We start from the raw sequence: 21,377 nt of genomic DNA, 5'->3' as shown, positions 1-21,377 counted from the left end.
CACCTGCACCACGTGGTCGGCAGTACGAGCATAATATGGGCTGGCCTCTAATAAGCCACACCTTCTCCTCACATGCAACGACTCAAGTAATCCAACCAGTTTATAGATCACCATCGGCGAGTCCCCTGAAGCGCATCGTAGTGTGCTTCTTCAGTTTATACAAGTCAGAACAGAAGACACAGACGCGTCCATTTTATTTCGTTTGCTCGTCCTATTTCTCGTACAACACCTAGCTTGTTAGCTAACAGTAATCAAGATGAACGGCGAGCTCAACGGTTTCCATAACAACTCGCACGTCGACGAAGACTGCTTCCTCTTCACGTCCGAATCTGTTGGAGAAGGCCATCCCGGTGAGTTACAATTCATAATGCAAATAAGTCTTGTGTCTCGTTTTAAGTGGACGGGCTATTGTCATCTAGCGTGCTTCTGAAATAATGCGCAACGATCTGATACGTCTATTTTGCTTTCACAACATTTTAAAGGACTTAATTGTGTTTTTAAGCACCTTAACTCGCACTATCAAAGCGGGAGGGAACACTGCTGCTAGCTTGCTAATTAGATGCGGACAGGTTCTGTCAACTACGAAACTGGTTATTTGGAGTACATTTTAATTTAAATTGGGCTCCATTGTATAAATGGTTTCACATACGTTGTCTTTGAACTGGAAACATATTAATATTTTCGTCTTTGAACTGGAAACATTAATATTTTCTAGTATTCCTGTGTTTGAATGGGATCAGTCATTTATGGCGTACTTGAACGTGCATTAGCATCATGACGCACTTCCGATTGCGTTAGTGCATAAGATCCCCGGAAATTGTAAATCTAACAAGATGTCATGGAGAAGAGGGATGTTTTCAAAACTCTTGTAAAAAAAAACAGCGTGCAATAGTGCAAATAGTTGTTTTTGGCTAAAATCATTTTTGTTGACCCCACTCCACGACACCCCAATTGCCATTTGAAATTCAGTTGTAGTATTAGACCTCAACCTCTAAAAACGTGTATATTGCCTTCAATGGATGTCTTTAATGTAAATTTATCTCTTTGTTGTGATTATAAGTACAACACACACCGGGCTAGCAGTGAATTATTTAAGTTTATGATACCATACCTGTCAACCTCTGCCGATAACTGCCCTTATAAATGATTATTGATTCCCCTTACAAACCCCCCCAAAACCTTACAAACACCGTACGACTCGTACGGTGTTTGTAAGGTTTTTGGGGGGTTTGTAAGGGGAATCAATAATCATTTATAAGGGCAGTTATCGGCAGAGGTTGACAGGTATGTCAGATACATTTTCAATACATATCCACTACAGAAGCTGCAATCATTGCCAATTCCTCCCAGTCAAAATTGCTTGGAGCTCTATTGTTGTCATTGGTAGTGAATGAGTTAAACTCATAACAAATCAGACAAACATGCCATTATTGTGACATCAGCTTACTGGAAACCCTATGAGCCAGTAATCTGCACAGTGGCACACCACACCAATAAGAAGATTGTTTAAAAAATGTTTTTGATTCAAGTTTATTTTAGCTGAGAATATGACTGGTTCAATATTTTAATGTAATAGCTCACATGTATGTTTTTCATTCCACAGATAAGATTTGTGACCAAATTAGTGATGCTGTTTTGGATGCACACCTCTCCCAAGACCCAGATGCCAAAGTAGCGTGTGGTAAGTTATTTATTTCTCATGATGTCAGAACTTTATAATAATAGACCAATAAAAAAAACTTCTCGGAATTAAACCGCTCTCTTTGGAACATGTCCTTCAGGCATTTTCCTTCACTGCTTGGCTCTTGATTGATGTTTTAATGTTGCTAAAATGCGTTTTGTTCTATGTCCTTCCTATTAATTCCAAAAAGTTAAACATTCCGTACGTGTTAGTTCTTGTATGTTGTACTTAAGGGTCTGTCGCACTTTAGATCTAAACTAATCTCTTTCACATTTACAGAGACAGTTGCTAAGACGGGGATGATCCTGCTGGCTGGGGAGATCACCTCTAGGGCCGTCGTAGACTACCAGAAGATTGTACGAGAGACAATCAAGCACATTGGCTATGACGACTCTTCCAAAGGTAAACTAACAAACCTCTGCAAAATGTCTCCTCCCATTTGGCGCAATTTAAAACGGCAGATACCCGTTAGAGAAATGTGGTGTTATGAGACATGTTTTCGTTTATAACTTAAACACGTAAAACAGGGGTTCCTTCGAAAAGCCATACAGACGCTCCCCTACTTACGAACATTCGAGTTACGAACAACGGTACATACGAACATGTCTGCGCGTATGAAATATAGATTTTGTATTGCGCGCCTTTTTCCGAGTAGTGCTTCTTTCCGCCTCTAATACCGACGCTTGGCGATGTGAGAGCATGGAGTTGGAGGCTCAGCAACGTGTCGAGGAGGAGGAAGAAACTCCTGTCCCCATGAACAAATTCGAGACGAAACTCTTGGCCGACGGGTTTTCGCTCGTAGATAAAGCCATCGCACTCTTCGAGCAGCAAGACCCAAATATTGAAAGTTGCACAAAGGTTGCAAATCAATTGAATGATGCCATACAGTGCTACCTCATCATTTATGAGGAAAAAAAGAAGAAAACTGCAATCGTCGTTAGATCGCTTCTTTCGGCCTCTTCCTCCTCCTCCTCGATCATCTCCTTAAGCATCGAGTACATCTTCCAAAAGTAAGTTAAACTTCATTTTATTTATCTTATTACGTACATGTACATACTGTGTGTGTCTTAGGTTACTTATACAAGCCTTAAAAATACTTATATAAACCTTCAATATACTTATATAGGCCTTAAACATAAATTATAATACAAAATATAGCACTGAAGCAACTTACGAACAAATTCACCTCACGAACGATCGTTCGGAACGTAACTCGTTCGTAGGTTGGTAGCGTCTGTAATTAAATCATTAGTCACGGATAACAATCCGGAATTTACGGTCAACGCCCAGCCCAATTTTACGTTGCGACACCAACATATGATTGAGGCTTTTTGTTGTTGTGTATCCCGCAGGCTTCGACTATAAGACCTGCAATGTGCTGGTGGCTTTGGAGCAGCAGTCCTGCGACATCGCTCAAGGCGTTTACCTGGACCGTAAAGAAGAGGACGTGGGCGCCGGCGACCAGGTGTGATGACACACCCGCTTTGACATCGCCGCTTCCAGCTCTCGCCTTGGCCTCATCAAACGACCTCTCGCGCAGGGTCTGATGTTTGGGTACGCCACCGACGAAACGGAGGAATGCATGCCTCTCACCATCGTCTTGGCCCACAAGCTCAACGCCAAGATGGCCGAATTACGCCGGGACGGAACGCTGCCGTGGCTCCGACCAGATTCCAAAGCTCAGGTCACACAACGGCAATTGATCCGGCTCCGCGCCTCGCGTTTGTCCCGTCTATATTTGTTGAGTGCCACGATGCGTGTCAAATCTGCAGGTCACAGTGCAGTACAGACAGGACGGGGGCGCCGTGGTGCCATTGCGCGTCCACACCATTGTCATCTCCGTACAGCACGACGAGTTCATCGGGCTTGAGGAAATGAGACTCAGTCTGAAAGAGCAAGTGGTCAAAGCGGTGGTCCCTCCCGCCTACCTAGATGAGAAGACCGTCTATCACCTTCAGCCTAGCGGTCGCTTTGTGATCGGGGGGCCGCAGGTAAGACGTCAAGTGGTCTTACATTTCATGTCATCCATTTGAGGTCTTCCAGTGCCCTTATGATGATGATGATAGGTCTCCAATTGTGTGGTGTCCAAGAAATACTATATGCTTATTTTGCTTTGTAAAGCATCCTCACAATAAACTCAAGTTGAGTCACCTCCCTCAGGGTGACGCTGGTTTGACGGGGCGGAAGATCATCGTAGACACTTATGGCGGCTGGGGGGCCCACGGAGGCGGAGCTTTCTCCGGAAAGGACTACACCAAGGTGGACCGCTCTGCTGCCTATGCCGCTCGCTGGGTGGCCAAGTCGCTGGTGAAAGCGGGACTGTGCAGGCGCGTTTTGGTGCAGGTAAAAGCGAAGCAAAAAGCAGATCACAAGTGTACTAAAGTAAATGCGACATAAAAAATAAAATAAATACAATTGGTGCAGGTGTCCTATGCCATCGGAGTCGCGCAACCGCTCTCCGTCTCCATCTTCCACTACGGGACGTCCCAGAAGAATGAGAGCGAGCTTTTGGACATTGTGAGGACGAATTTTGACCTTCGTCCAGGAGTCATTGTCAGGTATACTTTTGCAGATTTGTGGTCTCATCACTGTTTCACTCACATCTGTACTTTTTCCTGTGGCAGAGATTTGGACCTAAAGAAGCCCATCTACCAGCGCACTGCGGTTTATGGTCACTTTGGTCGCGTCCTCTTTTCGTGGGAGGTTCCCAAGGAGCTCAAATATTAACCTTGAACCTCTATCATATCCTTCCTGCTTTCCTAACCCCCATAGAAAGTCATAAGTTTTTCCTTCTTTTGTCTTTTAGTTTTGAGCCAATTTGTCTGCCTGCTTGATGCTATTTCAGAAGCACATGTCCATTGAGATTACACTTTGCCGAGGCCAATCAAGCGCACAGCCTAAGTCGGTCGGCTCCTCTGTCCGTGTTGGCCCTTCACGCCATTTTCTTTCTGACGTTTTACAGAGAAGTCAGAAGCTGCTAATGACGATTCTGGCGGTGTCGGGCTTCACGTGAACACTCCATTTTTATTATAGTTTGTCACTGTAAATGTCAGGGTAGCATTCTTAACGAGGTTAACTGTTCTTGGTGTCGTTACAGAGTAGCACAGCCTATGGCAGTGGGGCCTGCCTTTGCCTTTTGACATCGCCCCCATACTTGATGCGTAAATTATTATTATTTCTTTTTTTACTCTCACGGGACAATATTGTTGTCATCAGTGGCGAAAAATGTCCGTCGATATCCCACTTTTGGCGTTGTGTTTAAGGCGCCTTCTATGACAAGTTAAGTTTGCCATACTGACGAAAGATGTTAAGATTTAACTATTTGTTGCACTCTTCTGACACTTTTCCCTATATTGAATATGACGTAAACGACCATCTTCAACCACACATCCCATGTCAGTCCAGTTTATACACAAAAGCGAATCGTCTCAAAAATTGATAAACCCAGGCTTTAATAAGCAAGGTGAAAGGAATTTTGGCATGGCCTTTGGGTATTTGTTGTCTCTGACGCCATAAGGTGGTTCCTGGAGTGTACTACAGAGAAATTTGATGCAACCACTAATAATAGTAGAGTGAATGTGTGCTTGTTTTTAACTATCAGGTAAAAGAACCCACCTTTATGTTTACATCCCCCAAAAATGGGAGAGACCTTAATTGACTGGTGTTGTACAGAGAAACCAGTCTGTTTACACGGGATCTCCCAATTTATCCCTAATCTGTTTTGTAAAGGAAAAGTTTATCCGTGTGCTTGTGCAAGTGCCTTTTCTCAATTTCTGCATTGCCGACCACCCCAACCCTTTTCTTTTTCATTGCTACAAGCTCAGTAGTCAGACCTTATGTTAAACTTCTCCCTCAAAATAAACGGCATGTGTTACTCATGCAATTCAATTGTGTGTCATAGATTTGTGCCTTAACATGGTTGTCCAAAATGCATTTACATCCATTTTGTATATAGTGCTTGTTTTTAGGGTCGCTGGGGCATACCCTTGTCGTCCGGAAGGAATGTGGAGCACCAAGAGAAAAGCCACAAGTTACTGTGAGATATGCGCAATCGGTAGTTGCACTGAAACAAATGTCAACACGAGTCTTTCCGGAATGATCACAAATCAGGATATACCTGTAAGATCATATGATTGTGTTTATTCAACGATAGATGCAAAATGATTAGATTTGAGTAAAAGGAAAATTTAAGTTTAAAAATGTATCGAGTACACGAATGTATAAACTAAGGATTCGGCACTTGTGATGTTTTTGTCCGCATAATTTTGAATACAAAATGTCCCACTTTTAGGAAGAGAAAACACATAAAAACAAGCAATGTTAAATCAGAACTTGGGAAGTTCATTGAAGATATCCTGACCCCCCCCCAAAAAAATATGGATGGCTCTGTATCGTATGGCGTCATGATTAAACATTTTCATGGCCTTAGTCCATCTATCTTTTAGAGACGTTTGTCGCTGAGGGGTTTCCAGGCAAATCTTTGACAGAAGAACAGGGTCTACATAGAGAGAAAAGAATGTTGGCCATATAGCATATAGAAAATAAAGTGATCAGAACTCTTGATGACTTACCCCACATTTCAGAGAGGTTTGCAGGTCTTTGCATCTGTATTTTGCAAGTGTACAGGGATCTAAAGGGAGAAAATGTAAATTTGCTAATTGCCATGTAAGCATGATTGTGATTTCCCTTTGCTATCAATGATTATATTGTGAATGTAATAATCCACTGCATACAGCAAACCCTTCTGCCTCGAGTTGGGAGATAGTACTCCAAAACAAATCACTAACACTCCGGTATACACTTCCTTGCCATAGACTTTACCATCGGAGTCACAAAGCTTGACAGAGTAGCAACAGTATCTAAGTGGGACTGAGGTTTTGCAAAAAGTCAATTGGATCACCTCACCTGTTTCTAAAGGTATGGATTTTTTTCTTTTAAGAAATATTGAAGGGAAATTGTATTTTTGCCTGTACGTATCTTTATCAATGATCACAATCTTGCGCATGCTCCCTTCTATTGTAATACATGAAGAATCAAATATTCACAGATCAGTTACTTAAGCAAATACTATCCGAATGAAGGAATGAATAATGTACATATTTCTGGATAACAATTATTAACAAGGTTGTATCAGATAATGTTCTAGGACAGTATCTAGACGGTGACCCCGAGAAGAGCGTAGAGATTTGTTTGATCTGCACATATTTGGCTTATCTCAGCAAATGACGCATTATGGTTAAATAAAAACATTTTGTTAGGGCAAGATATCAGTCAGGATTCTGTGCCATTGTATTTTTCAATATCTGCAGAAATAATACTCTAATATACTTGTAGAAAAATGGCAACCTCTGTTAGATATTCTTTCTTTCATGATCGACTTCCGATGTCAGCCACCACTGAACAGGCTGAATTTAATTTTAAGAAGGTTTGGTATACATTCCAAGTAACAATACAGTATTCCTAAATTAGATAGAACTATACAAACATAAGATAACTGATGGACATAACGTTCCGAGATAAACCAATCTCCAAGACATCCAATCCCAGCCTGATGCCACACCAGGACAACGGTCCGGCAGCCCACCCAAGCTGACTCTCCGCCTATAGGCCCCCTTCAAAAAGACTGAACAATTCCGTTAATCGTCGTCACATCCAAGGATACTTAACGTGCTCGGCGATGACGATCGTTGGGCCAAGTTTATTGATGAAAGTTTTGCTTTTGTGAAAACGACTTGTTCTGGGAGCCTTATCTGTATGGTACGCACTCGCAAACTTTGTGGTAAAGGGTCTAGGAGATGTGAAAAGGTAACTATCATCTCCTTTTAAAGCCAATGCTCCTGTACTGATTTTGGCTCTGAGAGCTATAAGAAAAATAGCTCAAAAAGTTTAAATGATTTGATCTTTTTTTTCCCCCAGAGTATACAAACATGGATGTGGTTTTCATGACCTACCAATAGGAGAAAATTCTTGACTCGGGCACAGACGAATGAGGGTGCAGATCGCTTTTGGCGTGGCATAGCTCAGGAGGGCATCCATAAGCGTCTTGCTGAACCTGCTGATGACTACCTCACACTGATCACGGTAAGAGACTGGCAGGATTTGACATACAACTTCCATTGCCTGCACCACGGCATCCTGTGACACATCCAAAGTGATTAGACCATTGGGCACTTTATTAGGTACACTGTAATCAAATCTACCAATAATTCAATCAAAAAAAGGCTTTTAGCATTGACAGTTCAGTTAGACCAGGGGTATCAAACTCATTTTTTTGTCGCGGGCCACGTGGTGGTTTCGATTACATCCGGAGGGCCGTTATGTCTTCCAACTAGGCTGCCAAAATTAATCGATTAATAAATTGACAGCTTTCTCGATCATGCTAATCGATAGATAATTTTTGGACATTCAAATTAGTACAAATTGTTTGCAATTATTGATTTAAAATGAGGAAACACAGGAAATAATCTACAATCTTCATTTGAATTTCATCATAAAACCGAAAGTTGGCCCTCATCATTTACTTTCTCGGGCCACACAAAATGATGCGGTGGGCCAGATTTGGCCCGCGGGCCGCCACTTTGACACCTGTGAGTTAGACTGAGAAGAAAGGCCAAGAGTTGTCAAAAATGGTCCAAATTTCCAATAAAAATAACTGAATCAATGAAACAGAAAAAAACCAAAAAAAAATCCCTACAAAAACACAAACTTAAAAAAGGTTAAAAATTGAATAACTGAGAAAAGGGCAAATGTGAAAACCAGCAAAAACAGAAAAACCCTGAAAACCACTAGGACCCCCAAAAACCACAAAACGGGAAAATATTTTCTCCAACAGAAAAAAATGGTAAAAAAAACTTTTTCAATGCAAAAAACAGTAACTAGACAACATTGAGTGTGATGCTACCGTAATACCTCAGTCCTTTCTTTTGGCAGCAAATCATCCAACGTCTTGATAAAAAAGATGCAGAAAGAGCACGGTGAAGTGGGTTTCTCCTAATAACACAGCAGTTTAAATGATCATTTTCACGATAGATTATTTTTCAATTTGTTCCAAGTTTTCAACTAACGTTTTCTTGCGCCTGGGCAAACTGGAGGGCCTCCTTGATCAAATCGCTAAGCGCTTCTGTTTGCTCTTGGGAGCCGCACATCCCCATGATTTTGCATACGTCCCCTGGCTTCTTTACTCAAACGAAAGTTATTGGTTATTCACAAACAGAAGATAGCTAGATCTCATACTGCGTCTGTGCAACGTACCGTGACCACAGAAATGAAGCTGATGACCACCGGGAGGATCTTTTCGACCTCCTCCTTGCAAAATGCAACCATGCTTGCTTTCGCAGGCAGGTGAACGCAAAGGTTGCTTATGCCTTGGGTGACTTTTTTCTGGAAAAAAAGTGGTCTGATTCGATCTCAACAATGTAAACATATAGATAGAAAATGCAATTGATTTCAATTGAATTTGACTGAAAGCAGGATAGGCATTATTGTTCTTTTAGGTGACAGTAAATGCACATTGCAAAGACCGGCCCCACTGATGACTATAAATGCGTTCCCACCAACATTTCAAGGATTGGTTGTAGAACTGCTGTTTTGATTGGAACATTCTTTTTGATAGCCATGTGTACAGTGGAAAGATAAAATAAAAAAGGTCAAGTCAGGAATGTGGTCACCTGGAGGTCTGTGTTAGAAAGCAGGTCAACAAGGAGGTTGATTATTTTTTTGCAGTCCTCACAAGGACTGCTACCCTGCGCACAAAATCACAGAAGTTAAAGCCTATTCCATAAACTGATGCTTATTCACACAATGGATATGGCATTAGGTAGAGTATATTATTTAAATGCCTGTATCATTATTATAAGAGTCAAAAAATGGACAAAGCTTTACTATTCACTTCATTAAATAAAAGGATTAAGTACAGTTTCATACATCATCCAAATAAAAGTGGACGAATAAAATCACACTTAGATTTTCAATGTATTAATTGTAAAGAAAAGGGGGGTTTTAAATTAGAATTTTTATGTTCAATATACTAAAAGATGAAATGCGCCCTTCATCGTTTAAGAAATTCTGGTCTAAAATTATGCTTTATGTACAGTCTTTATATTGTATGTTATAATTTATCTCCCATGGAAGTATACAATGGCATGCAAATGTTTTTTTACATTGTATCAAACGTGAAAAAATATATTTTTCATACCAATAATCCCTGCAAATGGGATATTAGATGTATACTTGAAGTATTTGTAATTCAGTTTAAATTGCTAGTAGGAACTGTTATTTAATATTTTAATGTTAAAAGAAAACTATAACTTACTGTCATCAGCACATCCATTCCATTGTCCAAGCCATCACTTTCCAAAGACAGAGCTGCAAAAAAAAGGAAATTACTTCATATAATGAACATTTTATTTATATTAACATATATTAGGGTGGGAAAACTGTTTTACCGGAACCTTGGAGACCAGTGAGGAGAAACAATGCAAATATGACAGAGTTCATTCTCTCTATAATTTGAGTATTAGCGTGCCAAGTCTCTCTCTACTCAATGTATGGACTTCTAAAATGCAGCTTTTATGTGACAAGCACCAGTTGACACCCCCAGCCCCAATCCTACCTAGTTTAAAAGAACAAAAAAGTCAGGTTTTTCTGATAACATTCATATATTTGCCGAGGACGGAATGCCTGCTTTCAATTCTTCACAGGTGGGAATGAGTCAACTGATATACTCAATCACTAAATTTATATAGCAATATCGCAGTGGAATGCGAAAGTGATGCGTATTTTGTTGTTCAGGCTCAAAATTATGAAGAATAAACCCTCGATCATTAAAAAAAGAGCTATTAAGTCCTTTAAAACTCCCCAGATTATTAACTGAGGGCATTTATCGTACATCAACAGTGTGATTTTAACCTTTTCTTCACTTTCTCCCTTGCATTTAATCAGTATTGTCATAACATCTCAAACATTTGTAAACATTCAGTGAAAAAAAATCAATTATGTAGATCAGATTTGTAAAACCGACAAGGTGCCATTTTGATTCGCCTTGCAGAAACCAACATTAATTGGATGGCAACGCCTGTCTCTGTTATCGCGCATGATCAAGGAAATGACCTGCAACATAACCCCATTGGAAAAACTAACACAAACATGCCTCATGAGTCACTTTTGATTGTATTTTGGCCTTCCCAGACTTCAACGCAGTCTCTCACAAACATGTGATAATGCAGTAGTAAACGTTAGCCTGATAAAGACGGCCTTAAGTATAAACATAAAAATGATACGTAATATTGTCGGAAGAGAGAGGATATAAATCACCACACTGATCATAATGAAAATAACTGTCTTAGATTGAGTTGCTGGCATTCTGTCTAGCTCAACAGCAGTCAGATGTGTTTTGAAAAAAACGATTCAACGAGTTGGCACGTTGGTAAATTTGCGAAGGAATGACAAAGTAGAAAAGAATGTTTGTCCGATATGTTCTCCCGTATTTGCCATTGGATTTTGAAAGACCGCGGGGGGCGATATGTAGGGTCACCAACCAGAGTCAAACCCTGAAAAAGGAGCACTATTAACCAGCTGACTTCTATAGTGTAAAAAGTAAAGAAATTTAAAAATAAGACAGTTCCTCTTGTTCGCTAAAGATTTTAACATTCTCTAAGTAGCACAATAAAAAGACATTAAATTACATATTTTGCAATTTTCAATACAATGTAGTCTTCACCAAAATACACACTATTTTAAAAGTGGCTGCAAGTTTGGCTTTAATCACAAGAAAAATCTACCAATAATGTTAATTAAATTTCCACATGGTCAAAATATTCTGCTTCCAAGACGAGTAACATTTCTTTTTAAAACACAATTAAATCGAATCTATTTTAATGTGATCTCATGAACCATCTAAACATTTAAAATTAAGTTTACACTTTTTTTTTTGCCTTGTTTTTGCTTACTATCCTCTGCACTTTGCTCAAGCATAATATTCAATGGAGCATGAGATCCCTATTGTCATACTTTTTGCACTTAATATTTCACCTTGTTACTCTTTCTTGATAGTCATTAACATATTTTAACTGGGAAATATCTGGCATTGGTAATGTCAGAGTTAATGTGCATGCAATAATTTGCTTCCTTACATGAACCACCTTACTGGTCTTCATATATCGTTTTTTTTCTCCGGCTGTTATATCGAGAGTTGGTTTGTTTATTACTATAGTTACTTATTATTTTCTGTAAAGTGAGTTGGGTACAAGAACCCATTACATTACACTCTTACTGTATTCCAGTAAATAACTGTAATCATTAATGCTGAGCAATGTCCAAAGCCACTATATTTATTCCTTGATCCATGACGTGAACTTTAAACTTTTTTCGCTCTCCTTTTTGACAGTAAAAGCTGTAAAACGTTTCCCAACAATGGCAAATGAGGTGTCGCACTCCACAGCCTGAGAACTGCTGCAATGAGGTTTCTTGCTACACATGCGTTAACTAATATTTCAAGCAGTTTCTGCTTTTCATAAGCGATTAAACGGAACTCAAATGGATTCATGCAATTTTCTGGGATGTTGCAAAAAAACTGATGTAACAACTTATTTTTGTGAGTTTCTCCTTTTGCTTTGAGAGCCATTGCCAGAATATACACACGTAAAATATACATCAAAAAGCATATTGGAAAAAAATCTATCTTAAAGATGCAAAACAAAAAAATGCATACATTTAAAAAATGAAAATGATAAGAAATATATTTTTAAAAGCACTAAAATTGCAATTTTAAAATGAAATAAATCCTTAAAGTGGCTGGTACCTTGCTCTTGTCCATATATACAGCTTTTATTTATTTTAGAAATGTTCAAGACATTTGTTATTCATAACTTCATGAAGCGCACAAGGAAATAACGCAAAGCTTATCTTTTAACTCCGGTCTGGATCACTGACTATAAAATTCCTCTTTCTGCACTTGATTGACACCTGATCTGATAGGCAGACCTTTCACACCCGCTTTTAGAACTTTCATTTTGTTATTCCTTGATTTTTTTTTTCCCCCCTTCAAAATTTTACCTAAAAAGAAACAAACTTTTAAATCTTTTTTTTAAAACTCACTTTGAACGTCATAGCCATTTGAAGTGGATGGTCGAGCAGCAGTTGAACGAATTTTTAACCAATTTAATATTGTTCATCTCTGAATGTCCATCTTAAATATACTTTGCATTGCTATGTCAAGGTGGTTGTGTGCACCTAAGCCACAGGTGTCAAAGCGGCGGCCCGGGGGCCAAATCTGGCCCGCCGCATCATTTTGTGCGGCCCGGGAAAGTAAATCATGAGTGCCGACTTTCTGTTTTAGGATCAAATTAAAATGAAGAGTATAGATGTATATTAAATTTCCTGATTTTCCCCCTTTTTAAATCAATAATTGTAATTTTTTAATCCATTTTTTCTGTGTTTTTAGTTCAAAAGTCATTTTGTAAAATCTAAAAATATATTTTAACAAAGCTAAAGTATGATACCCCTGACCTAAGGGATGAGGAAAATCTCATTACATTTTCTATTTTGAGCCATGAAAGCACCAAACCTATTCAAAACTCCGCTTTGTTTGCGCCAGGAACAAAAACTGCCCCAAATTGCAACACACATACCACAATGAATTACCTTTGATAGCAAAGTATGTACGAAATGAATGGAGTTCATTTTTCAGTTTCATCGCCCACGGAACATATAATTGTGACAATACATAAGAACAATACTAGTCTACAAAATACTCAAAACTACATAAGATTATTTTTAAATTTTGGTAACCCTTTTACTATTTCTCCATTGGCGATCATTATGATTACCAGAAGAAAAATAAATACTTGAACCGCCCCAAAAATGACCAGGAAGTGACATTGGAATCCCCCAAAATGTACTGAAAGTGACCCAAAATCAAATCAGTGTCCCGCCTAGATAATAGTAGACATAATTTAAACTGTGAGGGCTGATTGCAAATGATCATATTTTTGTCCCATGGACGAATAGAGACGTCCAATTCAAACAAGCCCCTCCCAGTCACAAAATTTATTGGAGTCAAGTGCTGTCAAAAGCAGTACATGAGAAAAATCCAAAAATATCCTTAATTACTATTACAATGAGTACCTGAGAAAAATGCAAAAATATCCTTAATTACTATTACAATAAAGAGTAGTGAAAAATTTAAAACATTTAACCATTTGCAATAAATTTCTGGTGACCTGTATGAGTGCAAAAAAAAAAAACAGGTATCGATATTTTTGCTATCAAATTTTTCCTATAAATGACACATAGAAAAAGAACAGAGTCTAGAATAGAAGTACTGTGAGATTGTTTGAGGTAGGTCACTCAAACCTTTTTCTTAGATAGGAAAAGGGAAATCAAAAGGGTCCGCCTGCTGAAATAAGCTCTAGCACCCTTACGAGGATGCACGGTACAGAAGATGAATGAAATTAAAAGAGTGGAAATGGGGGAAAAAAAATCAATCACAGTGTGGGATTAGACAGTAATTCAGTAACAGAGTAAACTATGACAAAAAAAGTCAAGTGTGGCTGCTAATTAAAATATCTAAACTACATTCTTCTGGTAGAATCAATAACTTTGTCTAAACTGATTTATTTATTGGTTTATTTTTACCCTACCAGGCCAAAATTCCCCACAAAGGTGTGTTCATATTCGAAGAAAAGGATTCAATTTTAAGGCAATGCCCAAGGCTTTATTTTTATTTTTTTAACTCCATTCAATTTTATTATAATATACTCTACTATTAATATACTTTTCGAGGTTATCCGAAACTTTTTTATCAAGTTGTGGGAAGAAGGAACAAGGAAAACATGTTGGCTTCCTGAAACGCACCTAGCAGATCAGGTCAAAGGGGCGAGGCAATTGCATGCCACCAAATAAAAAGGGATGCATCACCGCAACGAGACAATTGACACACTCCTCAGACAGGTAATCGTCAGACTATTGCGTCTCTTATTGTCTGCTTCGCTTGTCCTTATGAAATTGTTTCATTCGCAGTACCTGCCGGTCCTCGCGGAAAGCTGAACGTATTGTTAATTGCCGTTTTGAATTGCTTTCAGAGATGCTTTTTCTTCTCTTCTTGCTGGGCGTCTGCCTGGTGCCAGCACATCCAAAACCAGCCGGTAAATGGAATATGTTCTATCTTCTACCATGATGGGGATCAATTGAAGGATATTTCTGACTTCTAATTTCCACTTTTTTTTGTATTGGTAGAATATCTTGGCAGCTCTTTCCTTCAGCAATGTTTTGAAGAAGCCAAGCAGATTGTTGATGATGCCTACACCTACTCCAGAGCAGAGTAAGTTTCACTATTTTTTCTTTTAATTGTATAAATCAATGGATTTTGGGGGGGGTTAGACATTTAATTTTAAAATTTGTTGTTTTTCGCTATCAAAAATCAATGACCTTCTCTGTCTCACTGTAATCATTTATCTTGATTATGAATAATAGGTTGCATAATGGTATTAATTAATTCACTGTGGTTTTGGGCGTGAATTAATTGACCAACCTGTTTTTGGCGAATGTCTAATAATAACTTAATTTTCATGTTGTCCTCTTAGGTTAAATTAATGGTGTTATATAAGTACCTATGTTGTTTTTATTATTTTCATTTACCTATGTAATACCCTAATACATGGAAATTTTTTGCAATGTAAATTCAGGCAATAAAGGCCTTAATGAAGTAACATTAACACAATTTCTTTATTGAATCAGGTTAACTCAATAATGAACAGTTTTTATACCGTTAACTAACTTGTATTAATTGTTGTTATGTTCCTAAACCATTGTCCTAATGAATACAATTTTAACATCATACGTAGTAGTTTTATATTGTGTAACATCATACGTAGTGGTTTTGTATTGTGTAACATCATACGTAGTGGTTTTGTATTGTGTCCACCGCAAACCTTAATCAATCCAAAAACTCCTTGGAAAAATGACACTACGGCATTTACGGTTAAATCAAGCCGGTCTTTCCCGTTGTACTTTTCAGAAGTCTGAGACGCGTGCGCAAGGACGTCGTGAGTCCTCACGACGTTTTGCGCCTGATGAAGCAGCCTCGCGGAGAGACTCGCTCCTTTGTGAGGTCTGCAGACTACATGGCGCAGACCCTGCGCCTGGTGCACGACAGGGTCCGCCTCATCCACAAACGCTCCCTCAACGCAACAGGTCCGGTTCTCGATTTCCCGCTCCATGGCTTTTAGTCGACCTTTAGTTGAACGTTGCTAAAATGTGTCATTGCAGATTTGCTCTCGGCGGAGGATCTGGAGAATCTGAGCAGAATAACGGGATGTGCGGCGCAAATCAGGCCACCGCCTTGTAGTAGCACACAAAACTTGGACAAGTATCGCACGGCTACCAGCGTCTGCAACAACAAGTGAGCTTCTTAACTCTTTGTCTAGTGGCCAACAGATGTTCATTGTTCTCCAATCTTGCGGTGAGAGGAGCAACCATATTTAACTATTTTACAGTGGCAGTCAGACGATTTTATGTCACAAGAAAAGTGTTGAAACTTCAATGTTGTTTGTGTAACAAGTTGGGCCATACATAAGAGTACACATAGCAATACACTTCCTTCCTCAAGCAGGGTTCCTAAAGAAAAATGTCTGCTTTGTAGACAAAACCCCCGCCTCGGAGCATCCAACACGCCCTTCACCCGTTGGCTTCCCGCCGAATACGACGACGGCATCTCGATCCCTAAAGGATGGGACGTCAACCGAACGTTCAACAACTTCCTCCTTCCCCTGGTACTCCCTCCGAAACCGTGGCTTGGCTCGAACCTCACCGCTTGAGCAAAAAGTTACTCGCCCATCCTTTGCACTCAGGTCCGTCAGGTGTCCAATAACATCCTGAGCACCACGGACGAAGGGGTGGTCAGCGACGGACAGCTTTCGCACATGGTGACGTTGTACGGCCAGTGGAACGACCACGACCTCACCTTCACGCCCTTTTCACCCAGCATTCGCTCCTTCAGCAACGGGGTGGATTGCGAAGAGAGCTGCGAGCGCACCGAGCCGTGCATCCCCATCGCGGTCAGTCCCTTCCATCCATAATAAGTGACCATAAATGAACCAAATGCCATCTCTTTGGTTCCAACCAATGTTCCCTCTAAGCTGCATGCGTGCGCAATTGCGCACTACTCTCGTCTTCTCTGCGCACAGCAAATCATATGGAGCGCACCCAAAAAATCCCTTTTTTTTTTTTTTAAATTTATTTAGCTGTGAGGGCGACACGCGAACGACTCATCCGCTGGGCCGCCCATTCATAGATATTAATCATTACATTTTATTATTACTAAATCATTTATTTGTAGTAGACATGCACCTGCTTATGGCAGGTGTGATACTGGTTTGTGCCCATAGCAAGCAATGATGATGTTGCTCACACCAGTACTCGGTGTGCTCGGGGAGGTTGTCTTTCTGCCCAGACAAACAAAAAAACAGAGGGAACATTGGTTCCAACCGTCATATGTTGACTTTGCAGATTCCGCCCGGCGACCCACGCTTGCCAACCGGGCCAGACAGCTGCTTACCTTCGTTCAGATCCGCTCCCGCGTGCGGGACGGGAAACTCGGCTTACAACTTTGGAGGAGAGCCCAACAAGCGGGAGCAGATCAACGCTTTGACCGCCTTCCAGGATATGGGCCAGGTTTACGGCTCCGAGACCAAGCTGGCCCTCAGCCTCCGCGACCTGAACAGCGACAGCGGCCTGATGCGCGTTAATACCGAGTTCCGTGACAACGGACGGGAGCTGCTGCCCTTTAACCCGATGCAGGTGAAAATGTGTGCCACCCACAGGAATGTGACCAATGACACCAACGCCCCCGAGGTGCCCTGTTTTATTGCAGGTCAGTCGCTTTGAAAATAACTCGTTAGAAGTTCTTTTGCATCCCGTGGAGGATTTATTTGTACAGCACAATTGAACACAAGGTCATTCAAAGTGCTTTACATCACATACAAATTTTAAAGATCACCTATTAAAAGACATGGAAAAAATATCAAGACAGTTCACAACAGAAAATAGTTGCAGCGGGAAATGAGAATAAAACCGAAAAATGAATATAATAGCAAAAGTCATCATTTGTAATTTTGACAGTATGGAAATCAAGAATGGTGTGAGTACAATTCACCTTCAAAGCAAAAGTTGTCAGGCTCCGTGTTCAATATCTAGGCCTTTTGTTGTTGTTGTTAAACAAAGCCATTTGTACATTCAGTCGTTTTAGGGCCACACAATGTTCTTGTTCCGCAGTCTTCTAATCCAATGAAGTATTTCATGTCTTCTAGGTGACACCCGGGTAGATGAGAACGTGGCGCTGACCTCCATTCACACTTTGTTCTTGCGTGAACACAACCGCCTAGCCCGTCAGCTGAAAAGATTAAATCCCCATTGGGATGGCGAGACGCTGTATCAGGAAGCTCGCAAGATCATGGGAGCTTACTCACAGGTCAGATTGCGTCATTACGTCACGGTTCAAAGTGCGAAAACAAAAATCATTTCTATGCTAATTTGTTGTGTTTTAGGTGTTTTTAATCCGCGACTACCTGCCGCACATACTTGGACCCGATGCCATTTCCAGGTTCCTGGGGCCTTACCCTGGCTACAACCCTAACGTGGACCCCAGGATCTCCAATGTCTTTGCCACGGCAGCCTACCGCTTCGCTCACTTGGCCATCCAACCCACCTTGTCCCGCCTGGACAGCAACAACAGAGAGAGTAGACAGTTCCCAAACATCCCTTTGTTTAAAGCCTTCTTCACTCCCTGGAGAATCACCTTTGAGGGTGAGTTGGCAGCAACCAATCAATGTTCATATTTTTTCCTGCAGCTTGCTTACTTAAAAAAAATCCAATTAAATAAAAAAACACTGACCCCCCGCCCCATCTTTACACCGCTTGTCACTCAAGGTGGGATTGACTCCCTGCTGCGTGGTTTGGTGGGCCGTCCTGCTAAATTGAACACTCAGGACAACATGCTGGTGAACGCTCTGAGAGAGAGGCTCTTCCAGTTCGCGCGGCACCTGGCTCTGGACTTGGGAGCCCTCAACATGCAAAGGGCGCGTGACCACGGCTTGCCCGGTAAGTCAAAACTCGACCCCCCACGCGACTTCTTGGTCACGCCATCTCACTTTCCGTTCGTCCCACTAGGCTACAACGCTTGGCGCAAATTCTGTAACCTGTCCGAGCCCACGAACGTGGCAGAGCTGGCTCAGGTGCTGAACAACAGAGGTCTGGCTCGCAGGCTACTGCAACTCTACGGCACGCCCGCTAACATCGACGTCTGGCTGGGAGGCGTGGCCGAGCCCTTTGTCCGCGGAGGCCGCGTGGGGCCTCTGTTTGCCTGCCTCATCGGCACCCAGTTTCAGAAGATCCGCCAGGGCGACAGGTTAGCCTCGCAACCAATGTTCCCTCTAAGCTGCGCGCATGCACAATTGCGCACTACTCTCGTCTTCTCTGCGCAAGCAAATCATATGGAGCGCACAAAATAAAATCCCCATTTTTTTTTTTTTTGCTGTGAGGCCGACGCGCGAACCACTCATCCGCCAGGCCGCCCATTCATAGATATTAATCATTACATTTTATTATTACTAAATCATTTGTGTAGTACACATGCACCTGCTTATGGCAGGTGTGATACTGGTGTGTGCCCATAGCGAGCAATGATGATGTTGCTCACACCGGTACTCAGTGTGCTCAGGGAGGTTGTCTTTCTGCCCAGACAAAAAAAAAATTAGAGGGAACATTGCTCGCAACCGTCAGACAGACTGGTTAACTAATAAAGCTTCATCCGTAGGCTGTGGTACGAGAATCCGGGCGTCTTTTTGCCGAAGCAAAGAGCCGCCCTGTATACTGCCACTCTATCCGGAATCATCTGTGACAACACGGGCATCGACTCCATCCCCAGAGACGTCTTCAGCATCCCTTCCAGGCAAAACCAGCCAGTACGTTGTAAGAATGTGCGAAGCATTAACCTGTTGCCATGGAGAGAGAGGAGATGTACGGATCCCCTAGGTGAGACCATTTATTATTGCGTTTATTTCAACCAAAATGGGATAATTTATTTTTTATTTTCTTCATTTTTTGGGGAGGAATCAAGAAATGGATGAAGAATGCACATAACTGTGACTTTTAATTTCTAGAAAATGGTTCCTGCCCCGATCTCGAGTCGGAATCTGAAGATGGAAACGACCCGGAGTCCGAGGTGGAAAATCAGGAAATTTTACAGGAGAGGCTGGATATTAAGGTAGTTGCCCCACCAGCTAAAAAAACACCCCAAACTCATTGGCTGCCATTGACTTATCACTTGCACCCCTCCCTCCAAGTCAATATGGATCCGACATCTATCGCCATCAATGGCAATGAAACATGACCATTTTCACGTTAGCTATCCCAGTTCAAATGGATTTAATCCTTGTCAATGGCAGTGAAAGAGTTCTAAAAATATATATATATATTCCCTCGACCAGGGTTCTCACCTTACATTTCTCACATTTTCATAAACCGTGATTCATATTTGTCATATAACTCGATGATTGTCATGATAAAAAAGGGGCATTTTGAAACCGTTCCATATATACATTATTCGGCACAACCATAAAACTGCGCTCTAAGGCCGGATTTCTCGAAGCAGAGTTGACTTCTCAAGTAACCAGCAGCCATTTTACATCAGATAACTTTCCTGGCAGGCTCAATTGAAGCTGACATAAGGTGAGTGATTTTCTCCACTAAAATATTTTTAGCTTGCCGTATTAACATAGGTATGATCCTATTTTGAGAAAACCCCATAAATACTCTTAAATTTTTGCGTCTATAATGTTCATGATAAACCAACTCATAGAAGTCAACTCAGTCGATAGCTATTTCGCGGAATTCATTCATCCCATTGACTTTAATGTTACATTTATGGAAAGGCAGATGAGTCCCTCCATATGATCTCGTAGAATAATAGCCAACTGCAGTCCAGGCCGTTAAAAGTAGAAATGCCCGTTTCATTTTCACGTTGCTAAAGTTTAAAAGACGTCCAGATAGTTAGTCTCACGCTAAACAATTTTCATAAATAGAGAAGCTTGTAATAGTAAGACGGGCTTGGCTGGCCACAGAAAATGTCGGCAAACAGCATCACTTGTTTTGGACCAAGTTAGGGCCCATGTAAAGTTACATTTTTTTCTCCTTTTCCCACAGCTGCCAGACTTCGTGTTGAAGAACTTGGACGAATCAGTGTGAGTGTCAGTCTGCCTTCAGTTCAATTAATTCCCCACTTTTAAGTTGTAGCCACTTTTTATCTACGCTTATGCAGTCACTTTCTTGAGGCCGACTGGCACCAGCACTTTTTTTTTACTGTCGTTCCTCAGCGCGCTGGTGGCTGACAAAATTTCCATTCGATTTTTTAAAGCGTGTTCTCGTTTCTGTTACAAAAAGCCTTTTATGTAATTTTTTTGGTTTGTAAGCTGATGATTATTTATGTAATGATGACATGTGGGGTGCTTCTTTTAATCATTTTTTTCATCTGGTTCTGTTCTCTGTGCCAAACTGCCAATAAAACTGCAGAAAATTCACAGCTGTGGCCAAGACAGTGTTGTTATTTTGAGGAATTCAAGACAGATTAAAATATGACGGGAACATTTAGCAGAAAGATAAATTGTATATTACTCCACAAAGAGATGGTGAGTACATTTGCCAA

General features: G+C 40.8%; 3 protein-coding genes across 5 annotated transcripts; 2 read left to right on the top strand and 1 right to left on the bottom strand.

Moving 5' to 3' along the window:
* Positions 1–56: 56 nt before the first annotated feature.
* Positions 57–5,574, top strand: mat2aa (methionine adenosyltransferase 2Aa). Its single transcript, XM_077622704.1, has 9 exons — positions 57–350; positions 1,604–1,681; positions 1,961–2,083; positions 3,034–3,146; positions 3,222–3,365; positions 3,454–3,672; positions 3,842–4,024; positions 4,106–4,239; positions 4,306–5,574. The coding sequence occupies exons 1-9, from the start codon at positions 257–259 to the stop codon at positions 4,406–4,408; spliced, it is 1,191 nt and encodes a 396-aa protein (XP_077478830.1). The 5' UTR covers positions 57–256; the 3' UTR covers positions 4,409–5,574.
* Positions 5,575–5,610: 36 nt separating this feature from the next.
* mpx (myeloid-specific peroxidase) lies at positions 5,611–21,252 on the top strand. Of its 3 annotated transcripts, none has more exons than XM_077622699.1 (18): positions 5,611–5,717; positions 6,496–6,598; positions 7,598–7,762; positions 14,462–14,629; positions 14,761–14,823; positions 14,915–14,999; positions 15,696–15,871; positions 15,947–16,079; positions 16,320–16,449; positions 16,528–16,734; positions 17,186–17,549; positions 17,986–18,146; positions 18,223–18,481; positions 18,605–18,775; positions 18,845–19,082; positions 19,491–19,708; positions 19,837–19,940; positions 20,879–21,252. In XM_077622699.1, the coding sequence occupies exons 5-18, from the start codon at positions 14,763–14,765 to the stop codon at positions 20,918–20,920; spliced, it is 2,349 nt and encodes a 782-aa protein (XP_077478825.1). In that variant the 5' UTR covers positions 5,611–5,717; positions 6,496–6,598; positions 7,598–7,762; positions 14,462–14,629; positions 14,761–14,762; the 3' UTR covers positions 20,921–21,252. The 3 variants fall into 3 exon arrangements, with proteins under 3 accessions (XP_077478825.1, XP_077478824.1, XP_077478823.1); XM_077622698.1 differs by having other exon boundaries at positions 5,647–5,800; XM_077622697.1 differs by lacking the exon at positions 14,462–14,629 and having other exon boundaries at positions 5,717–6,598.
* sftpba (surfactant protein Ba) lies at positions 5,831–10,209 on the bottom strand. The gene is made up of 9 exons (XM_077622709.1): positions 10,126–10,209; positions 9,993–10,045; positions 9,349–9,423; positions 8,933–9,061; positions 8,746–8,856; positions 8,591–8,671; positions 7,633–7,816; positions 6,253–6,311; positions 5,831–6,179 (listed from the first exon to the last, which is right to left on the bottom strand). Exons 1-9 carry the CDS (start codon positions 10,175–10,177, stop codon positions 6,123–6,125), a joined length of 801 nt encoding a protein of 266 aa, XP_077478835.1. The 5' UTR covers positions 10,178–10,209; the 3' UTR covers positions 5,831–6,122.
* Positions 21,253–21,377: the final 125 nt, after the last annotated feature.

This window comes from Stigmatopora argus, chromosome 16 (genome assembly GCF_051989625.1).
Source record: "Stigmatopora argus isolate UIUO_Sarg chromosome 16, RoL_Sarg_1.0, whole genome shotgun sequence".
NCBI classification, from domain to species: domain Eukaryota; kingdom Metazoa; phylum Chordata; class Actinopteri; order Syngnathiformes; family Syngnathidae; genus Stigmatopora; species Stigmatopora argus.
Note: the sequence above shows the minus strand (reverse complement) of the source record. Positions and strands in the feature narration are given on the sequence as shown.